This window comes from Bufo bufo, chromosome 9, assembly GCF_905171765.1.
Source record: "Bufo bufo chromosome 9, aBufBuf1.1, whole genome shotgun sequence".
NCBI classification, from domain to species: domain Eukaryota; kingdom Metazoa; phylum Chordata; class Amphibia; order Anura; family Bufonidae; genus Bufo; species Bufo bufo.
In genome coordinates this window covers 211,565,323-211,588,794 of record NC_053397.1, presented here as the reverse complement: position 1 = coordinate 211,588,794, position 23,472 = coordinate 211,565,323, and the positions used below count along the sequence as shown (strand labels likewise).

Below are 23,472 nucleotides of genomic sequence, written 5' to 3'. Positions count from 1 at the left end.
ATTAAAAAATAAACTGAATTTTGAACCCATTTCAAATTTAAAAAGAAATGTACCGTATTTTTCGCTTTATAAGACAGGGGGAAAAAGTAGGCTCATGTGACGCAGGCTACCAGGTGCACAGAATGTTACCAAAGATGAAAACTGGCACATCCCATATATATAACAAAACCAAATCACTGAATAAGGTGGCCATCTTTGGTAACATTCTGGTGCACCTGGTAGCTTGCGTCACATGAGCCTGTTATAGGTGGGGCTCACAGCCTCCTCCCATTGTATTTGTGATCCTACTTGGAGGTTTTTGGGAGCCGGACTTTTGCACCTATCAGTGTTCACACACTACAGGTAAATTAGTGTTAGGTCCCGCGCTACACTGAGATACCTTGATGGGGTGTGCGGGCTCCAATATGTTCTTGACCGGAATATATTGGCTAAAATCTCATTTTTAACACCAGCATGAGGGTTTAGCTATATATTATCATTTGCATATTGTTGTATTGCACCTTTTGCAGTGATCTATCCTGAATTGATGTTTAAGGTCTAGGCCCAAGAAAGAGCGGAAAACCTCCCACTGTACAGATAGGCTGCGCAGTGTGTGGACCCATCTGTACAAGGTTGTCTTGTCGTGAAGGATGGATGCACACAATGTAATGTGCACTACAAACCCCACATTTATGATTACAGTAAATATATAGTATAATGTTAGTACACTTCTGGGTGCCTGCAGGGCGCCGCTAGGTCTTTCTGATTGTTTTGCCTTTGCATTGCAGTCATAGCGATTTTGCACAAGCATTTATTTATTTCACTTTTGTCAAGTCAATTGCTTAGATTGCTGTTCATTCTGAGGTTAAAAAAAAGAAAAGAATGAAGTTGGTCACTACGGCCGGTACCTGGACTAATGGACATGCTTCTTAGTCCCTGCAAAATTGTGTACCAGTCCGTGGAAACAAATGCAGGGAAGGAGCAACTGTGGGCGGACTGGATGGAGGGAAGCTGGTGATCCCCAGTACGGTATTCTCTACCAGGGCTCCAAGTCAACAGACTCCTGGTAAACCTCACGGGCGGCATCCACCATGTTAGGATGCGCGGGCACAGAGTAAGGCGGGTGAGTCATGGATGGCTAATATCAAACCTTTATGCTGAATCACCGCACTTGCAGTTAAATATAGATGAGAGAGGCATCAGATGCACACATTGAACGAGGCAGAGAAAGCGCAGAGGGCGACATCATCTCTTTTGGCATTTTCAGAATAAAGCAAACATGGTGGGAGGCAAAAGTTTTTTTTTTTCCCCCATTATAGTCCCCGAGCTGAAGTTTGATGTTCTTTTTCTTTCTGTGTGGGAGATGAGGATTGGGAAAGTTCTCTAAATACGGTTTTCAGCACGCTCGTCACACGTGGATAAGAAGATTTATAACAGGATTTGGTGCAATGGAGAACACAAAGAAACCTACTAAGTGGAGAGGTGAACGAGGTGCCCTTACGTTGTATGGCGCCCACTATTATATTGATCCGGTGAAGGCTCGGTGGTTAGCAAATCTTACCTTGCAGCATTGATGTCCTGGATTCTCTGCAGGGAATTGACAGGTTCTCCCCACATTTTCAAATATTTCTTCAGTATACACGGATTTTCTCACACACTGCTACTAATGGGTTAAGCGGTTTCCGACCAATGAGGAACTGCTGAATTGTCCTAGTGAGCAACCCCTTAAAGGGGTCGTCTCACTTCAGCAAATAGCACTTATCATGTAGAGAAAGTGAATACAAGGCACTTACTAATGTATTGCGATTGTCCATATGGCTTCCTTGGCTGGCTGGATTCATTTTTCCATCACATTATACACTGTTAGTTTCCGAGGTTGCGATCCATTCGTGATGGTCATGCTTGCACACTATTGAAAAAAAGCACTAGCCTATGGGATTTATCATGGTCCCAGCCACAAAACAGGCTGACGCTTTTTCCTATAGTGTGAAAGAACGACCCCTAGGGATGGATTGTAGGGTGGTCGTAACCATGGAGACAAGCAGTGTATAATGTGACGGAAAAATTAGTCCAGCAAACAAAAGGAAGCAATATGGATAATCACAATACATTAGTAAGTGACTTGTATTAACTTTCTCCACATAATAAATGCCATTTGCTGAAGGGAGAGGACCGCTTTAAAATGGCTTCTGTCATCAGATTCGTCGCAATAGGGTCTTAGTCCCATCTTCGTCGGTGCTCACTGATGTTTTCTACTATGCAAATAAGCCCATAGGAGCAACGAGGGCGGCGCTGTTGCACCGTGTTGTTCCCACTGCCTTTTCCGTCCCGCCCCCCACTGAATGAAAGGGCCAGGCAGTGAAGACGTACACACACCGGCTGGACCTGAAGTCGGGAGCTTGTTCGGCGCACGCGCTGTACAGGGGTGGAGTGCTCCTTGGGGGATCGGCTCAATCGCATTACGTTTTCCAGCAGTGTATTTAATCCAACGCAATGAGTGGGCACAAAGTTATTTTTTTTAAGTGTACGTTTCTGTCCCACTCCAGTTTATGTCGAGAAAAGAACGTGTCCAGTGTAAGCCTGACACCACACGTCGGCTGGGTGGTAACTGCGGTGCCCTGGAGTGCAGCAACTGGGAGGAAACCAAAGTAGATGACAGAGGTATGGGAGCGCACTGTGCCAAAATGACAGTAAGTACAAGGGTGAGGAAAATTCACTGGGTTGTTCCAGAATGATAACTTGTTCCTGATCCCAGCGGTAGGACCCCCACTGATCACAAGCACAGGGACCCGTGTCTCCCGTGGAAATGAAGTGTTGGTGGAGCACACGCATTGCTACTCCATTCAAAGTCTGTAAGACTGCCGGAAATAGCCGAGAACAGTCCGACAGCGAGCATGCTCAGTCTCCACTCCATTCAAAGTCTATGAGACTGCCAAAGACAGCATAGTACAGCTCCATAGCATCTGAGCAGAGTGACAGCGAGCATGCTCAATCTCCACGCCATCAAAACAGGGACAGGGGGCCAGTCGTCGGACCCCCACCCATCAGACCCTTACTCTGTGGATAGGTGATAATTTGTCATTCAGGTACAACTCCTTTAAAAGGGAACCTGTCACCGGGATTGTGTGTATAGAGCTGAGGACATGGGTTGCTAGATGGCCGCTAGCACATCCGCAATACCCAGTCCCCATAGCGCTGTGAGCATTTATTGTGTAAAAAAATATATACATATGCAAATTAACCTGAGAGGAGTCCTGTACGTGAGATGAGTCAGGGACAGGACTCATCTCAGGTTAATTTGCATATGTTTCAAATCTGTTTTTTTTACACAATAAAAGCACACAGAGCTATGGGGACTGGGTATTGCGGATGTGCTAGCGGCCATCTAGCAACCCATGTCCTCAGCTCTATACACAAAATCCCGGTGACAGGTTCCCTTTAGGTTAAAGAAGTTTGATGGGCACAGACAACCGGTTGCGATGGATATGTGACGCTTCCACAACCTACAGAAAAATGTGCATTTTGGGGGTCATTTATGACCAAATATATGCCACTTTTTGGTTTAAATTTGGCACAGATCTTGTAATAAAGGTGATTTGTGGCAAAATCGGCGACTTCTTCCCCTTCCACACCACGTACACCAGTTCTGGCATGGGCGGGGAAGAGGGTGGCCGACAGGCCCGTCTCATTTATCATTTTCTGCACCAGTTTTTGGAGTAGAAAATGATCTAAATCTACTTCAGCAAGGGCGCTTAAGGCTGTTGTATGCAGGAGGTGGATTCGCCTAAGTTACATAGAAGCCAGCGCCTCTACATAACTTAGCCGCATCAAGCGCCAGCGCAAGTTATTAAGACCGGCGTCTAAAACACCAGTCTTTATAAATGACCCCATTTGTACTTATGGTCCATTTATTGCCTAAACCATCGACATATGACAAAGAGTGAAAACCTGTACTACAGAAATGAGTTTCAGCTCCATCTTCTGCAGAACAATCTGAGCTTTACCTCATAGCCCCGGTAGTCGACTTCCACGTTATCTCCGTAGACATTCAGCTCCATGTTTTTATGGCTGAAAACTGTGGCTGGTTTCGGATTCCTGGGGTTGCACGCCATGTCGTCCGCAAGCATTAGGATAATATGACTATAAAAGAGGAGATGAGAACGTGTCAAGAGCATCTACTGACAACACATGAGCCGTACCGGCAAACCAACCTACACAAAGAATGGCATTAAAAAACACATTTGCACAAAGATGCCACAAAAATTAAAAAAATGGTTTTGATGTTTTTTTAGAAACAGAACGTACACCCAAAAAAAACTGATGCATGGCAGCACTCTCGACAGTAGTCAGAGGTCCAAGCGCTGGCTGCCTGCAACCACCACTAGAGGGTGCTGAGGAGCGCTCAAAAAGAGTAAATTCCCCCTGATATACCGGCAGTAGATTTGGAGCTCCAACTGCTATTAAAGGGAACCTGTCATCTGGATTTTGTGTATAGAGCTGAGGACATGGGTTGCTAGATGGCCGCTAGCACATCCGCAATACCCAGTCCCCATAGCTCTGTGTGCTTTTATTGTGTAAAAAAAAACCGATTTGATACATATGCAAATTAACCTGAGACGAGTCCTGTCCCCGAGACGAGTCCTGTCCCCGAGACGAGTCCGGGACAGGACTCATCTCAGGTTAATTTGCATATGTATCAAATCGTTTTTTTTTACACAATAAAAGCACACAGAGCTATGGGGACTGGGTATTGCTGATGTGCTAGCGGCGATCTAGCAGCCCATGGCCTCAGCTCTATACACAAAATCCTGGTGACAGGTTCCCTTTAAGATATAAGCAGCAATTAAAGGGGTATTCCCATTTCTACCAATCATGGTGGAGATAGGAATACACGAAGAGCGGAGTGTGCCACACAGTTTCGGTAATCCCCGGAAGAAGTGAATGGGAGGTACCGAAACAAAGCAGCACAGGGCGGCTATTGTACCCATAACCACATACGACCTTGGCCATGAACGGCTGATAGGAATACCCCAACACAGGATATTGGACCCACAAAATGGAATGGATTTTCTCTTTAAGCATCTGAACCACATCAGTGCCATGTGATGGAAGAGCGGGGAGCCGGAGCGCACGTTATTTTTGAGCTGGCAAATGGCACAATAGCATCTCCAGCATCAATCATACTGCACCTCGTGTCCTCCGGACAGGACAACGCAAAATATACCAGAGGCGCTAAACTGCGCAGGACTCATCAGAAATTGTAAAGGCAGGACAGACATAGAACAAAGGACTAACAAAGACTGTAATGCAAAATTCAAATACTTCCCTCCTTCATCCTCCTGGGAAAAAGCTAACTAATTTAATGGGTCAGCTACAAAAGGGACATTATTAACGCACATTGTAATGGACGGTAATTCTGACGTTTCCTCATTCAGCCGCCCTCACATCAAAGGGTCTGGAAGGGGTAATGACACACAGTTCTTTAATTTTCTACTAATCTTCCAACTCTTTCAAGTTCTTATCAGGAGGATTGGGTCGGTCGGTCGGCGCACGGCCAGGAAAGACTGTGCCGGTATTTTTGGGTTCCTGCATACATCTAGACACATGGCGACAACAAGACTCCCTAACCCCATAATGCACCATGAAGTGGAGATGTAAGCTTGTCTTCATGGAGACCACAGAGGCAATAAGATGACACCATACAGGATACAACTAGCAGGCTTCTAAACGCAGCTCTGGCTGTGAATAGAGAAATCATTACAATGTACTACAAGAGAGGCAAAGAAAAGCATTTGCAAAGTTAAGCCTCATTCACACGTCAGAGTTTCACGGACGTGTGCTGTACGTGTTCTCCACGGACAGCACGCGTCCCCTTTCACTTTAATGTGTGCATTCAGACATCAGTGTTTTCGCACAGTCTGTGGGTCCGTGTTTTTAGCACGGATGCATGCTCTATTTTCCCAGTGTTCACGGATCCATCACAGTCTATGGGTCCGTGAAAACCATGGATGCCATCCATGTTTCACGGATCATTAAGAAGAGATTCTTTGAAAATTATTTTTACGCTGTTCAGTGTCAGTGAAACACGGATGCAACACCGACAGCAAAAAACGGACACACAGACCCAATACGGATCCCTTACGGACAGCTTCATGGATGCATCACTGACCACCTGCTCACGGATTTGAGCACAGACATTGACGTGTGAATGAGGCTTTACTCAGCATTCTGTGCAGATTCAGGTCATGTTCAGATGGGACTTTTTTTGATGCCTAAAATACAGATTGTGACTGGTGTGTTTCAGTGGATTTAACATAGATTTCACCGGTTGCATTGCAAGGGGTAAATTCTGTGAGGTTAGCCACGAAATCACGAAATACATCAACAAGCTGCAGATTTCAAACCAGTGCCACAGATCACTTTAGATTTTTTGCTGCAGCGTGTGACTGAGATTTGCTAAGATCACCCTGGATGTGCCCTTAACAGCTATGTTCACCTTCAGGTCAGCTTTTTTAAGGTTGCATTTATCAATACGTCTTAATTAAAAATGTTCAGCCATTTCTGAGATAATGGTGTTAAAAAATAAATTAAAAAATAAAATAAGTCTTTGCAAGATGTCAGTTTATGTTTTTTTTTAGAATCCAGTCACCTGACAGCTCATGTGTAGCTCTTATCGATGTTCTCCTGACCTCAAACACTTATTTAAGGCATATTCTTATCGGTTTGATAGGAGTTGAGCTATAATGAGTGCTTAGGAGGAGATCAGACGGATCTGGCTTGGGATTACTTCTGAGGGCACTGTCAAGGTAATCCTCTGGCAGTCACTCTTGCACCCCTATACAGGTATCTGAACGTCTCTGTTGGGGACGTTACCTCTACGGTGCATTCTCCGTTCAGAGGCTAGACACCAGGGCATGGCACCAAAGGGATTAGGCAGAAATGTGGTCAGAGAGAAAGAGGTCAGGATAGGCAAAAATTGTGCAAAACAGCAAACAAGCAATAGGTCAGGGCAGGCAGCACAAGGTCAATACCGTGATCAGGCAGAGATGACGACAGGCGGCACAGGTCAATACGGTAAACAGGCTGTGATCAGGCTTGGGAGGTCAGAACATACAACAGCACCCCTTTGCAGGACTAGACAAGCTAGAAACTTTTTGCTCAGGCATGTTCCCATAAGGGACAATGCCATATATACCCCAGAGAACGCTGCCATTGGCTAGGGACAGATAAACCCATATGCGCACTGGCCCTTTAAGAGCCAGAAAGCGCGTTCATGTCCTATGGTAGCAAGCACCAGGAGGCGAGGAAGAGAGAGAGGGGACATGCCGGGCGGTCGGCATGGACCACCGGCATTACGCATAGTCATAAAAATTTTAAGAAATGCACTTTCAATGACATTCGGCAGCCAAGTTGTTCATGTGCTGTAAAAGCATGTTGTCTACTAATTCAGCAGAGTTTGCAGCTCGTCTGTTCCCAAGGAAGTTCTGCACTACTAGCACAAATGCATCCCAAGCTGCAAGACGCACTCGCTTTGTCAGATTCTTGCGCTGATCATAAGTAGTGTATTGGCCACATATGTAGCAGAAATTGTCTGGATCGTTAATACATTTGCATTTATCCTTCTTAAGTTTCAAAACTGATAGCACTTTATCAAAATCTGTCCAGCTTGCCTTATATACTTACTGCTGACATCAGCCCGAGTGCGTCCGGACATATCTCCAATATAATGCATTAATATTATACCTGAATAGGCTTTGCATGTACTTAACACTTTAAGGACCTCCGCCGTACATGTACGGCGGAAGTCCGGTCCCTAAACTTGGTGCCCACTCGCACGTGCAGAGGGTGCGATAGCCGCCGGGTTTCTGCTATTTTAAATAGCAAAGACCCATAGCACATGTATGTGATCAGCAATAAGGCTGATCGCATACATTTTCCCTTTCAGATGCCGTGGTCAAATGTGACCACGGTATCGGCGCAGTCCAGAAGCGGGAAAAAAAAACAAAAAAAAAAAACAACACACCTTTGCCAGAATTGCGTTTTTTCCCAATTCTACCCCATTTTGAATTTTTTTTCCCCACTTCCTACTACATGGTACGCAACCATAAATGGTGCCATTAGAAAGTACAACTTGTCCTGCAAAAAATAACCCCACATAAGGCTATGTGAATGGAAAAATAAAAAAGTTAGGACTATGGGAAGGTGGGGAGTGAAAAACAAACGCAAAAATGGAAAATCCCAGGGTCCTTAAGGGGTTAAAATCTAGACGTGTCAGGCAAATTCCGAGTTCATATTTGGAATCAGCGAGCTCATCTTAGTATAAGCCCTCTTTCACACTACCGTTTTTTTTTTTTCCTGTTTCGCAGGCCCTTTTTTGCGTTCCGTTTACGGAACCATTCATTTCAATGGTTCCGCAAAAAAAACGGAATGTACTCCGTATGAATTCCGTTTCCATATCTCCGTTCCGTGCAAAGATAGAACATGTCCTATATTTGGCCGCAAATCACGTTCCGTGGCTCCATTCAAGTCAATGGGTCCGCAAAAAAAAAACGGAATGCATGCGGAAATGCATCCGTATGTCTTCCGTATCTGTTCCGTTTTTTGCGGAACCATCTATTGAAAATGTTATGCCCAGCCCAATTTGTTCTATGTAATTACTGTATATGCCATACGGAAAAACGGAACAAAAACGAAAACACAACAGAAACCAAAAAAACAGAACAACGGATCCGTGAAAAACAGACTGCAAAACACTGAAATAGCCATACGGTAGTGTGAATGGAGCCTAAATCACATGTTTTTCTCTCAGTATCAAAATGATTGTTGCGCGGTGAAGTGATGAGCGGATAACACTCACTATCTGGCACCTTTACTATAACCTGTCATATGAAAGGTATAAATAAACTGTATGTATACACTCGGCACGTACAGTCATAGCCCTGGTTGCAGTCACGGGTAAAAGGGGCGATTTATCAGAGATGCAGGAAGGGAGGATTATTGGCTTTTGGACCCCAAATGGCGGCATTTCTGAAGCTGCGCACTGTGAACTGTTCTAGTGCTGCTGTGATGAAAGCGTAGGGCGAGTGGATTAATGGCTCCATTGTGAATAAGTGACGTGGAAACTGCAGAGCACCTTGTGCCATCGATGTGAGCGTCAGCTACAAAGGTGCGTGAGGGAGTGCGGACGGACACGATACGGAGGAGCAGCTCACCGCCAAAATGAACCAGACGTGTGTCTAACACAACAGCTCAGCGAGCCCTACTGTCCTTCTATTAAAGGGGTTGTCTTATGAAAACAACCCCTGTCCGTATACTCTATTAAAGGGGTTTTTGTTTTGAAAAAAATATATATTTTTTTTTAAAAAGGCTCAACGATAAAATATGCCATAAGTCCCCCCCCCCATCAATCCAGCGGAGAACGGACCCTCTCCTAGTCCCAGCTCAGCACATCGGAAGGAAAGGCCTGCTCAGCCAATCACGAGCCGAGGTGGGTCACTGCTATGGCCGGCGATTGGCTGAGCAGGCGTTGAGCTGGGACCATGAATTGGTAAACACCAGCGGGGACAGGAGCACCAGTGTCGGGGAAATTGAGAGGGTATGTGTTTCTTTATTATTATTTTTAACATTTACTAAATTTTTCCAGGAAACCATACAGGATAGGGTTAGAATAGTTGGGGGGGGGGTCTTTGATACAGGAACCCTTCCCACGCTCACCCTCTGCTACACGGTAATTGGAAAGGCAAGTGGACACTCGGTGGATTTACGCCATTGTCAGGAGCCGTTCTGTGATCACGGTTAGAATAGCTGCTATAAACTATAGCGTCTGAGCTTTTCCACGGCCCAATTACTGGGAGCACAAAACCTATGAAAGACACTTGTATGGACCCGACGTTCTCCTGCTTTTCTCCTCGCTTTGCTGCTTCTCAAGCAATTTGCTCTGAAATAAAGCAGCAAGTCAGCAATCCAGCGAGATCCAGCTGCCCGGCTCCTGACTCCCGCTTTGCTAATGACTTGAAATAAAAGGCGGAGGCAGAGCCCCCCCCAGTCTTCGCTCCGAGCAGACGGCGGATTTCTGAGGCATTTGATCAGACACATGATAGGACGCTGTACTGTACATATGTAAAGTAAGGATGTAGCAAGATCATGATTCACCTTCTCCCGGGGGGAAGATGAGCAGATTCTTTTCATGTGTTGATTCGCGGATAATAGAAGACTGAAGGAACGCGGTGTACTTTCTGCTCCAAAAACTATTCTGCAGCAACACAAAGACTAAAAAGGATGTTTTTTGGCGCTTACAAGATGACTTCAGCAATGCCCCAATGTGTTCTCTCTCGTCTCTACAACCACTTATCTCAAGGTGACATAACAGATACTTACATTGAATGGCATCCATACCTGCGCAGGGCCACCGCTTGGCATGCAGTAGGGTTAAAGCCACCAATCTTTGGCTCTCCAGCTGCTGCAAAACTACAATTCCCAGCAGACAAAAAGGCATTAAATGGGTATTTCCATCACATAACGTGATGGCAAATGGATAGGATATGCTATCCCTTAATACCCAGTAGGGGTCTCACTTCTAGGACCCCATTGATTATGAGAAGGAAGGTAATGCAGAGCTGTGACCCTACAGTCATTCCCTACTTGGAGACGGCCAGCCAAGTTCTGTGGGGTTGTTATCTTTCCTCCTGTTGCCGCACCGTTCTCCTCCACCTATTTCACTCCAGGTGTTGGGTGGCCGCACCCTCATCGTGTTACTGTACAGGATGTTAAAAAAATGTTTAAAAAAAAGAAGACTAAAAATAGAGAAAAAGTTATAAAAATTGTCCTTAAATGGAAAATCCTAGATATCTTTTTTTTTTGTTGGGCAAAATGGCCCAGCCCTAGCTTAAAAACATCATTTTGTTTTATTAGGGAAGCAATATTGTATCCAGTTGCATTCTGGAGACCTAACTTTTGTATCCTTCCGCCATCACCTGATACCTCCACATAATGGAGCAGGATAAGAGGAAAGCTGATAGTCCGCACGGCTTTAGGCCTCATGCACACGACCGTTGTTGTGTTCCGTGTCCGTTGTTCCGTTTTCCGTGATTTTCTGCGGACCCATTTACTTTCAATTTAGCCTCTATTTCTTAAAAGTTTCTGCTGGAATTTGAACTCCCAACCTTCTACATTAGAGGCAAGGACTTTAACCACTCAGCTATGAAGCTGAATGATAAACTATGTCAGCAGAAGTATCATTTCATATTTCAGTGCAGGTTAAAATGTTGCTGTATAGCATATGGGTCAGTTGAAAACTCGGATAATGCACCGTTTGTCATCCGCGTCCGTGATCCGTGTTTCCAGTCCAGTCAAAAAAATAGGACCTGTCCTATTTTTTTCACGGACAACGGTTCGCGGACCCATTCAAGTCAATGGGTCCGTGAAAAAACACGGAGGCACACAAGATTGTCATCCGCGTCTGTTTTTTTCCTATCATTTGCAAGGCAAACTTGACTTATATTTTTTTTCATTTTCCTTCATGTCTGGTGATCCTCCAAAAATCAAGGAAGACACACGGAAACGGATCACGGAACAACGGAACCCCGTTTTGCGGACCGTGAAAAAATACTGTCGTGTGCATGAGGCCTTAGGGTCAGGAGAGCAGCAGAGAAAATCACATCCTGGGAGAAGCAGAACAAGGCGACTTTCACATGTGCGTTTTTGCTGGATCCGTCAGGGGGATCATCAAAAACGCATCCGTTATGCAATACCACCGTCTGCATCCGTCCTGAACGGATCCGGTTCAATTGTCTCTAAAAATGACCAAGACGGATCCGGCACCATTGACTTACATTGTGATTTATGCCGGATCTGTCTTGATCCGCTTTTGTGTGCGTCATGGGAATGCAACAGAACGGAACACATTCTGGCTCACTCAGTTATGTTCATTTTTGCCCCCACTGACAATGAATGGGGACAAAACGGAAGCGTTTTCCTCCGGTTTTCAGATCCTATGACGGATCTCAATACCGGAAAGCGAAAAACGCATATGTGAGAGTCGGCCAATGTGAATGGAGAGCGAGGTGTAAAGTTCTCAGATATTCTGCAGGATTACATCATTCAGGAAAACTGTCGCATTATGGCACCCGGCGATAAGAGACCAGGGAGGGTGAACATATACCCACAGGGGCACAAACATGATAGCTGCCCGGAGATGGCAGCGTGGCAGTCTAGTGATACATAGGGAAAATTCTCTCTCACCTGTCAGGAATTCCAAGCCTTTTAACACTTCTGTATACAGAGAGCGTGTTCGCCACATGACGGTAATTGAACCAAAATCGAGAGGTGCAAACCTTAAAAAGAATAATAATAGACAGAGTTAGTAAAAGTCTCCAAATAGAGTGAAAAGTGACCTAGAAATCTGGTCTGGAGAAGGGGGTGGTACACGCTGTACACGGGACACTGATAGAAACCCACCGGACCCTTACATACAAGTCCTGGACTCGTCCTGGCTGAAGGTGATTGTCCAGCCGGGCCCCTTACACGCTGTGCCGTATCTCCAGCCTTAAACTCGGATATCGGTAAAGTATGGGGTCACAGAATTCTTTACAAATCTGCCCCGCACCGACTTGTACGGTGATCATCTGCCGGAGGCCAAAGAATTATGAACTTCTCAAAATCAAGACCACCAGAGGTCCGGGAAACTGGCGTAGTGACCCATAGAAACCAATCAGCATCCATCTTTCATCTTTCAGAGCTCCTTTGAAAAATGAAAGGTGGAATCTGATTGGTTGCTATGGGCAACTAAGCCAGTTTTTCTTTACACTAGTGTGAAATCACCTCCATGGTTCCTGAACCCATGGTTGTAAAAATGTCCCTAATCTTACAAAAACGGCCCATTGCATGGCCAGTCCGGGGCAATGCTGGCAAATCTAAATCTTGCCAAGGTAATACAATGTATGTGCATCTGAGGCAGGGTCTTAGAATACGACCCTACAAAGCCTGGGTTATTATACGGATCGTGAATAATATTACAAATCAGCTCCTTTCACTAGAGCGGAGTTGCATTACCCGAGACAGGTATGGCGCCGTTTTAGAAAGAAAGCACCAAGTTTTTCTTATCCTCTTCAACCTCCCTCGATGCCAAAGCTCAGCTTCTAATGTATCTATGAGAGACTTGTAGGGCAACCCCACTGAAGTCTATGGGGAAATCCCTACGTACGGGGCGGCCCACAAGAAAAGTAGCCCATCCACAAATCGTTAATCAGTCTTAGTGGTCCATAGCAACCAATCAGAGCTCAGCTTTCAGTTCCTACAGGGCTCTGAAAAAATGAAACCTGAGCTCTGATTGGTTGCTATGGACAACTAAGGCTACTTTCACACTCGCGTTTGGCGTGGATCCATCATGGATCTGCACAGACGGATCCGTTCAGATAATACAAACGTCTGCATCCGTTCAGAACGGATCCGTTTGTATTATCTTTAACATAGCCAAGACGGATCCGTCCTGAACACCATTGAAAATTAATGGAGGACGGATCCGTTTTCTATTGTGTCATAGAAAACGGATCCGTCCCCATTGACTTACATTGTGTGCCGTTTGGCTCAGTTTCGTCAGACGGACGGCAAGCAGCGTTTTGGTGTCCGCCTCCAAAGCGGAATGGAGGCAAACTGATGCATTCTGAGCGGATCCTTTTCCATTCAGAATGCATTAGGGTAAAATTGATCCGTTTTGGACCGCTCGCGAGAGCCCTGAAACGGATCTCACAAACGGAAAGCCAAAACGCCAGTGTGAAAGTAGCCTAAGACTGATTTACTATTAGGCAGTTTGATTTGGAGATATCGGAGACTGCTGCTTTTTCGTGGGCCGCCCTGTATAAGGAGCTGAATCGCACAAACAATTGACATGCTAAGGATTTTAAAATGTGCACGGCAGCTCAGTTTCCGCAAGTAAAAAATATGCAAAATGTACAGGAGTACCTTTGTACATTCAGTTCCTGTGTCATCCGCGTTTCACGGACACTGCTAGGCTGAAAGTCCAGAGCATCTTCCAGCAATGATCCATGAAAACCACGTGTTGTGTCTGCGGTTTTCACTGAGCCATGGGCTTTAAAAGGGTTATCCAATTCTAAAAATTCCCCGACAATACTCCGGCCCCTCCTATAGATCATACTTACCCCAGTACCCAACTCCCGCGTCACCCTGGATCTCTGCACGGCCACCACACAGAACAAAACATCTGGCGACAGGGGGTGGGGGGGTGTAACCAAATAGCACGCCGCAACGGTGACCAGCCTCCCTAGCATCATGGGTGCAAGATGTTTTGATCCGCATGACGGGGAGATGCAGCGGTGGCCGTGCAGGGACCCAAAGAGTGACGCAGGTGCCGGGCAGCAGGGTAAATGTATGATCTATAGGAGGGGCCCGGATATTGTGGGGGGCATTTTTAGAATAGGATAACCCCTTTAATGTGAGTGGTGGATCCGTAATCATGGACAAATTAGCGCCCGCTTCTGTAGTACAACCACAAACCCACTGATGTGTGAATACAAACATTAAAGGGGTATTCTGGTTACATCCACAGGATAGGGAAGAACTATTAGATCGGTGGGGAGCCTACTGCTGGGAGCAACCCTGAATGAATGGAGCAGCCAGTTGTGCAGGTGCCCAGTAGCTCTTTTTCATTTCTATGGGGTTTTTTGGGATAGCTGAGCGCTGTACTCTGCTATCCCCGGAACTCCTATGGAAATTAATGCAGCAGAGAAGCGCATGCCTGACCAGCTGCTCCGTTCATTTCAGGGGGCTTCACAAGTTACGAGGACTCCACCGATCTAATAGTTCTTAAAGGACTTAAAGGATATGGACACCTTTGGGGCAATTTTGTTCATGACTGCATTTTACCCATTTTGACCAAAAATTTCAATAGGTCTCTATTATAAATGATCAGTCGTTTTTAAGCTACAGGGGTTAAAAATCAGTCTGCTTGCAGAGTATCACTTCTCAGTCCCGTCAGTTGATGGCTCATGTGAAGAGTTTGGCTATGAGTGCTTCTGAGGTCAGGAGAAAAAAGTCTTCACATGAGCTGTCAGCTGATGCGACCGAGAAGGGATACTCTGCAAACAGACAGATGTTTAACCTCTGTAGCTGAAAAAGGGCTGTAAATATTTAATAAAGACCAATTGAAAAATGATTTTTTTGCCCAAAATGAATAAAATGCAATCATTAAAAAATGCCCTGAAGGTATACATAGCCTTTATATAACCAGAACACGTATTTGTGCTCTAGGTGTAGACCACGGACAGTACACATCTGTGACTCAGTGATGTGTGAATGAGGCCGTGTGAAGTCAAATCATCATCACAAGGAAAGCAAGACTATGGTAATACTCACTAATACCGCCCAGTTGTTTGTGTGTCCGCTTCTGAAGAAATGTTCAGCTTTATTCTGCAAAAGCAAAAAAAAAAAAAAAAAGAAAGTTACTTCACATTTACCGTTCAGAGCTCAGCAAATCCAGGAGGATCCACCGGATTACAGAGCCTTCCCCTCATCAGTGACCCTTCCTCTATGGATCTCCGGACAGGAAACGGACGTCATTACAGCTCCCATGGAGGTTGTCACCAAGCTTCAGCGAGGATGATGATGGTCAGCGAGGTAAGAACCCCCAGATCTGGGTCCAGAGAATAAGGAGATCTGCCGCCTTCTCTTATGCCCTGTGTTCATCACCATATAAAAGGATGATTTTTGTTGTCAGCGAATGGAAACTTTATTTCTTTCTTGGTGACATAAAGCTGCTCACTCAGGTAAGCTTTCTATTCACTGACAGCAAGCATTTTGAAAAACAGTAAGAAGCTGAAACACAACGTATGCTAGAAAATTGTGGAACTTTTCACCATAAAATGATTAACCTTTACTTACATGAGATGGGAGGAAGGCTTAGAAATCTTAGAGGCGTATTACCACACTAGGTATGTATGGAGGCGAATGGAGACCCGGACACCACACTGGGCATGTATGGAGCCGAATGGAGACCCGGACACCACACTGGGCATGTATGGAGCCGAATGGAGACGCGGACACCACACTGGGCATGTATGGAGCCGAATGGAGACCCGGACACCACACTGGGCATGTATGGAGCCGAATGGAGACCCGGACACCACACTGGGCATGTATGGAGCCGAATGGAGACCCAGACACCACACTGGGCATGTATGGAGCCGAATGGAGACCCGGACACCACACTGGGCATGTATGGAGCCGAATGAAGACCCAGACACCACACTGGGCATGTATGGAGCCGAATGGAGACCCGGACACCACACTGGGCATGTATGGAGCCGAATGGAGACCCGGACACCACACTGGGCATGTATGGAGCCGAATGGAGACCCGGACACCACACTGGGCATGTATGGAGCCGAATGGAGACCCGGACACCACACTGGGCATGTATGGAGCCGAATGGAGACCCGGACACCACACTGGGCATGTATGGAGCCGAATGGAGACCCGGACACCACACTGGGCATGTATGGAGCCGAATGGAGACCCGGACACCACACTGGGCATGTATGGAGCCGAATGGAGACCCAGACACCACACTGGGCATGTATGGAGCCGAATGGAGACCCGGACACCACACTGGGCATGTATGGAGCCGAATGAAGACCCAGACACCACACTGGGCATGTATGGAGCCGAATGGAGACCCGGACACCACACTGGGCATGTATGGAGCCGAATGGAGACCCGGACACCACACTGGGTATGTATGGAGCCGAATGGAGACCCAGACACCACACTGGGCATGTATGGAGCCGAATGGAGACCCGGACACCACACTGGGCATGTATGGAGCCGAATGGAGACCCGGACACCACACTGGGCATGTATGGAGCCGAATGGAGACCCGGACACCACACTGGGCATGTATGGAGCCGAATGGAGACGCGGACACCACACTGGGCATGTATGGAGCCGAATGGAGACCCGGACACCACACTGGGCATGTATGGAGCCGAATGGAGACCCGGACACCACACTGGGCATGTATGGAGCCGAATGGAGACCCAGACACCACACTGGGCATGTATGGAGCCGAATGGAGACCCGGACACCACACTGGGCATGTATGGAGCCGAATGAAGACCCAGACACCACACTGGGCATGTATGGAGCCGAATGGAGACCCGGACACCACACTGGGCATGTATGGAGCCGAATGGAGACCCGGACACCACACTGGGTATGTATGGAGCCGAATGGAGACCCGGACACCACACTGGGCATGTATGGAGCCGAATGGAGACCCAGACACCACACTGGGCATGTATGGAGCCGAATGGAGACCCGGACACCACACTGGGCATGTATGGAGCCGAATGGAGACCCGGACACCACACTGGGCATGTATGGAGCCGAATGGAGACCCGGACACCACACTGGGCATGTATGGAGCCGAATGGAGACGCGGACACCACACTGGGCATGTATGGAGCTGAATGGAGACCCGGACACCACACTGGGCATGTATGGAGCCGAATGGAGACGCGGACACCACACTGGGCATGTATGGAGCCGAATGGAGACCCAGACACCACACTGGGCATGTATGGAGCTGAATGGAGACCCGGACACCACACTGGGCATGTATGGAGCCGAATGGAGACCCGGACACCACACTGGGTATGTATGGAGCCGAATGGAGACCCGGACACCACACTGGGCATGTATGGAGGCGAATGGAGACCCGGACACCACACTGGGCATGTATGGAGCTGAATGAAGACCCAGACACCACACTGGGCATGTATGGAGCTGAATGGAGACCCAGACACCACACTGGGCATGTATGGAGCTGAATGGAGACGCGGACACCACACTAGGTATGTATGGAGCTGAATGGAGACGCGGACACCACACTGGGCATGTATGGAGCTGAATGGAGACCCGGACACCACACTGGGCATGTATGGAGCCGAATGGAGACGCGGACACCACACTGGGCATGTATGGAGCTGAATGGAGACCAAGACACCACACTGGGCATGTATGGAGCCGAATGGAGACCCGGACACCACACTGGGAAATTACATGTCTAATCTTGGCACAGTCACGGCTTCAGACCACCGGCTCCATGAACAGGAGCACGGCCTCCCACTGGCGGAATCAGCGCCAAAATTCTGGCATCAAAGGATGTAATGTGAACAGCACCTAAGAGCAGATTCTATGTGGATTTGGGTGCAGAAAGCCAAAAATCTCAGTGTGAACATAACATACCCTTTAAATACGAGCACAAGGGGCAGAGTCTGCAGCACATTCAAATCTGCAATGAATCCGCAGCCCTAGAGCTGAATGTAAGGACTCATGCACACCGGCCTAGTCGGTGCTGCGGACCGCAAGTTGCGGGCACCGACCGTGTGCCCGCGGATTCATTCACTTGAATGGGGTCTGCGATTTGCATCCGACGGTCTGCACCGCAAAAAGTAATGAATGTAAGTGAATAGGTCCGCATCCGTGATACGGTTCGCACACGACCTGTACCCGTATACTGCAGACCTGCTGTTTGCAGGCCGCAAAACAGGCACGGGCCACCTACGGTAGTGTGCATGAGCCCTAAGCCCCCTTTCACACGAGCGAGTATTCTGTGCAGGTGCAATGCGTGATGCGAACGCATTGCGCCCGCACGGAAAACTGACCCATTCATTTTAATGGGGCTTTCAGCGCACCAGATGGCGACCAAAATGGTCGCCAATGCGACTTAGAATTGCAAAACGGGGACAAGACTTTGTAGTCTTGTCGCCATTTGCGCCTAGACCCTCCGCTGTTCTGCCTCTTTAAAGAGAACCTGTCACCAGGATTTTGCACACAGAGCTGGGGACATGGGCTGCTAGATGGCCACTAGCACATCTGCAGTACCCAGGTCCCCATAGCTCTGTGTGCTTTTATTGTAAAAAAAAAACGTTTTGATCCATATGCAAATGAACCTGATATGAGTCCTGTGTCCGGAGATGAGTCCAGCGGAAAGGAGACCAGCACCGCCCCGCGTCCTACGAATCTCCTCCTTGCCGGCTGACGTCACAGAGCTGGAGCGCCGAAATCTCGCGATGCGCGAGCTAGCCCATGCGCAGTGTCGGCATCATGTTCATTCCCTGTGCTGGCATCAGCACAGAGAATGAACTACGCATGCGCTAGCTCGCGCATCGCGAGATTTCAGCGCTCCAGCTCTGTGACGTCAGCCGGCAAGGAGGAGATTCGGAGGACGCGGGGCGGTGCTGGGCTCCTTTCCGCTGGACTCATCTCCGGACACAGAACTCATATCAGGTTCATTTGCATATGGATCAAAACGTTTTTTTAACCGTTTTAGTGACAGTCTAAAAAAATGGAGACCAAACGCAGCCAAACGGATCCTTATCCATTCAGAATGCATTAGGGCTCTCAGCGCGCGCCATGTTTTCCTCCTGTGCTGCTGCTGCCACCAATGGACTGATAGCAGGGAGGAGGAGGGGAGGGGCTGTGGCCACTGCGCCACCAATGAATGTAGTTTATGCCTGAATGCAAACGCAGGCTGCGGGTGCCGGCCGTATCATCCACACCCAGCACCCAGTCTCTATGACTGCGCACTGCGATCCGCCGCAATTAACCCCTCAGGTGCGGCACATTTGCCATTTTTTTGTCACCCTGTGCCCCCCCAAAAAATAGGATCGGACTGTTCTATTATGGTCCAGACGTTCCATAAAATGCGGAATGCATGCGGCTTTTTTGGAGTTTTATCTTTTTCGCGTGGTATCGAATGGTATAGAGTATCGCGTACTTTTTTATGGTATCGAATCAAAATTTTGGTATCATGACAACCCTAGGTAAGACTTTTTTTTATTATACCGTAATTATATGTATTTTAAATTTGGCGACTACATTTTTCAGGTTAGGAGGCAATGGCTTTTTTTTTTTATCTGGAGCGCTGGCTGTGTACATGTGCGTTGGTTTTCACCAGGGTGGATAAAAATCAATGATTTTGAAGAAAAAAAAAACAAAAAAATTAGATTTTTTTTATTTAAATCAGATTTTTTTTTATACAAAATGCTTTTTGAGGAAAATATATTACCATCCAAAGGTTATTCCATCATGAAATAAAGATTAGTTTTTTTAATTATGTAGAATAAGGCTGTATATGTTTAATTGTTGTGGTAAATAAATTCCATTAACCCATTCACAAGGTCCGGCTCTTCCAGAGGTTTTTGTAAGTTTATTGGGCAGTTTCTCTGCCTACAAGATATTATCACAGATGCTTGGTTTAGGGCTCTTTCACACTTGCGTTGTCCGGACCCGTCGTGTACTCCATTTTCTGGAATTACACGCAGGATCCGGAAAAACGCGTAAGAACGCATAATTTTTTCTTTACGGTTGCGTCTTTCCGGCTTTTATGGTAAGAGACTGATCCGGAAATCCTGAAGCCAACATCAACGTTTTTTTTCCGTATCACGACGGATCCGGAAAAAAACGTTGATGTTGGCTTCAGATTTTCTGGATCAGTCTCTTTTCGCGCCAGCCAAGCCCTTCCTACTTCCTGGCGCAGGCGCAACTTCCGGGTCAGTCGATGCGTCGTAACAACTAAAGAGGTTAGGACGGATCCGGAATAATACATTTCAATGGGCTATTATTCCGGATCCGGCCTTGCGGCAAGTGTTCAGGATTTTTGACCGGAGCAAAAAGCGCAGCATGCTGCGGTATTTTCTCCGGCCAAAAAACGTTCCGGTCCGGAACTGAAGACATCCTGAACGGATTTCTCTCCATTCAGAATGCATTAGGATAAAACTGATCAGGATTCTTCCGGCATAGAGCCCCGACGACGGAACTCTATGCCGGAAAACAAAAGCGCAAGTGTGAAAGAGCCCTAAGGCTGTATATGTTTGGTAAATAAATTCCGTTAATCCATTCACAAGGTCAGGCTCTTCCAGAGGTTTTTGTAAGATTATTGGGCAGTTTCTCTGCCTACAGGATATTATCACAGATGCTTGGTTTACTTTTGCAGTTCTCAAAACTGAATTTGACTCAGCAGAGATCACAGGCCTCTTCTTCACAGCAAAAATGTTATAACATGAACAGAGTTGAGAAAAAGACCTTAATCCTAACTTCTACAAACCTATGAATGCAGAATCAACCTGAGCCAACTAATATGAAAAGTTGTTATTCTAAAAATCTTCATCTACTTGCATATTATAACTAGGATTTAAATCAAGCCTTAGGCCCCTTTCACACGGGCGAGTATTCCGCGCGGATGTGATGCGCGAGTTGAACGCATTGCACCCGCACTGAATACCGACCCATTCATTTCTATGGGGCTGTGCACACGAGCGGTGATTTTCATGCATCACTTGTGCGTTGCGTGAAAATCGCAGCATGCTCCTCTTTGTGCGTTTTTGACGTAACGCAGGCCCCATAGAAATGAATGGGGTTGCGTGAAAATCGCAAGCGGTGCGATTTTCACACACGGTTGCTAGGAGACGATTGGGATGGAGACCCGATCATTATTATTTTCCCTTATAACATGGTTATAAGGGAAAATAATAGCATTCTGAATACAGAATGCATAGTACAATAGGGCTGGAGGGGTTAAAAAAAAATAAAAATTATTTAACGTTCGCGCAGCCCGGCTTCTCTTCTTTGCTGTGTGCAGGAAAAGGACCTGTGGTGATGTCACTCCGGTCATCACATGATCTTTTACCATGGTGATGGACCATGTGATGAACGCAGTGACGTCATCAAAGGTCCTATTGCTCACAGATGAAGACAGAAGAGATGCCGGCTGCGCGAACAAGTGGATTAAGGCGAGTTAAAAATAATTTAACCCCTCCAGCCCCATTGTACTATGCATTCTGTATTCAGAATGCTATTATTTTCCCTTATAACCATGTTATAAGGGAAAATAATAACATCTACACAACACCTAACCCAAGCCCGAACTTCTGTGAAGAAGTTCGGGTTTGGATACCAAACATGCGCGATTTTTCTCACGCGAGTGCAAAACGCATTACAATGTTGTGCACTTGCGCGGAAAAATCGCGCATATTCCCGCAACGCACCCGCACCTTTTCCCGCAACGCCCGTGTGAAAGAGGCCTTACTGACTAGTGATTTAAATCAAATCCACCCTGGTTTTCACGCATCACTTGTGCATTGCGTGAAAATCACAGCATGTTCTATATTCTGCGAATTTTACGCAACGCTGGCCCCATAAGAATTGAACGAAGCTGCGTGAAAATCGCATCCGCAAGCAGGTGCGGATGCGATGCGTTTTTTCACGGATGGTTGCTTAGAGGTGTTGTTTGCAAACATTCCGTTTTTTTTGCACGCGCGTATAAAACACATTAAATCGCATTGCTCCCGCGCAATAAAAACTGAACGCAATCACAGGCAAAACTGAAGGAACTTGCTTGCAAAATCGCGCATTTTTTCACTGAACGCATCCGGACCTAATCCGCTCACGCTCGACTGCAAGGGGCCTAAGTCTGTTGCACAGTTTGCATCATATTTGCCAGGGATTTCACCCAATGCACTGCAAACATTTTCACCACAGGTCAAATTCTTCCCGTTGCGTGAGATGTGGCAAAATTCTCACGGGGGGAGATTTATCAAAAGTGGTGCAGAGGGAAAACCGGCTCCGTTGCCCATAGAAACCAATCAGATTTCTCCTTTCATTTTTTAGAGCTCCTTAAAAAAAGAAAGCATCAATCTGATTGGTTGCTATTTTGATAAATCTCCCCCAGTTACTGCAACACTCTGCAGACTATCCAAATCTGCTACATGTGAACATGCCCTAAATAAACGTGAGCGGTCATGTGGACGGTTGCTATGGGCAATATCACTGGACCCAGAGATTCTGCTTCTCTTGATGCATGTGGTCAAGAGAGCTTCAGGCTGATGGCAGCGCGCACGCCTGGGACCTGGCTCAGCATACAAGCAGGCGTCATGGCCGCACACATAATGAGGCGCCCCCTCTCACCTCGGCGTATTGAGCGCTAACTCCCAGCGCAAAGAGCGCGGCGCACAGCAACACCCGGCAACCGCAGCCGAGCGCCGCCATCTTCCCCCGGTGACAGGCAGCAGCAGGCTTCCGCGTCACATGACCCGCTGAGGAATCCGTCACGTGACACATGGTTGACAGTCTCGGAAGCGCAGTGCTTGCTGGGTAGGGAAGCCGTTAGCGCCTGGTGCGGTTGTTGTAGGGGGCGAAACGACACGAGACCCAAAATATCAAGTGTCGTAACAAATGCACGACTGCGGTCAGTCTTATGGATGAGGCGGAAGGAAGACAACAAAAGGAAGCAGTTTTCCTTAGCAACCAATCAGATCAAAGCTTTCATTTTGTAACGTGCTTTATCAGAATGAGAGCTGTAATCTGATTGGTTGCTTAGGGGCACATTGGTTTGTGTAATGTATGCTATGGCTGCCGCCTATCCCGGCTTCTTTCATAAACACCGGGATGGCCTTTCATCTGGTAGCTTCTAGGGTCAAT

General features: G+C 46.9%; 1 protein-coding gene across 1 annotated transcript in view; it reads right to left on the bottom strand.

Moving 5' to 3' along the window:
* The window catches only part of PIGK (phosphatidylinositol glycan anchor biosynthesis class K), a 110,663-nt gene extending 87,570 nt beyond the window's left edge, over nt 1-23,093 (bottom strand). Inside the window, exons 1-4 of the mRNA XM_040407630.1 lie at nt 22,960-23,093; nt 15,349-15,402; nt 12,220-12,311; nt 3,984-4,119 (exon numbers count right to left, since the gene is read on the bottom strand). Of these exons, the coding sequence (XP_040263564.1) occupies nt 3,984-4,119; nt 12,220-12,311; nt 15,349-15,402; nt 22,960-23,040 (363 nt within the window). The 5' untranslated portion in view covers nt 23,041-23,093. The remainder of the gene's footprint in view (nt 1-3,983; nt 4,120-12,219; nt 12,312-15,348; nt 15,403-22,959) is intronic.
* Nucleotides 23,094-23,472: the final 379 nt, after the last annotated feature.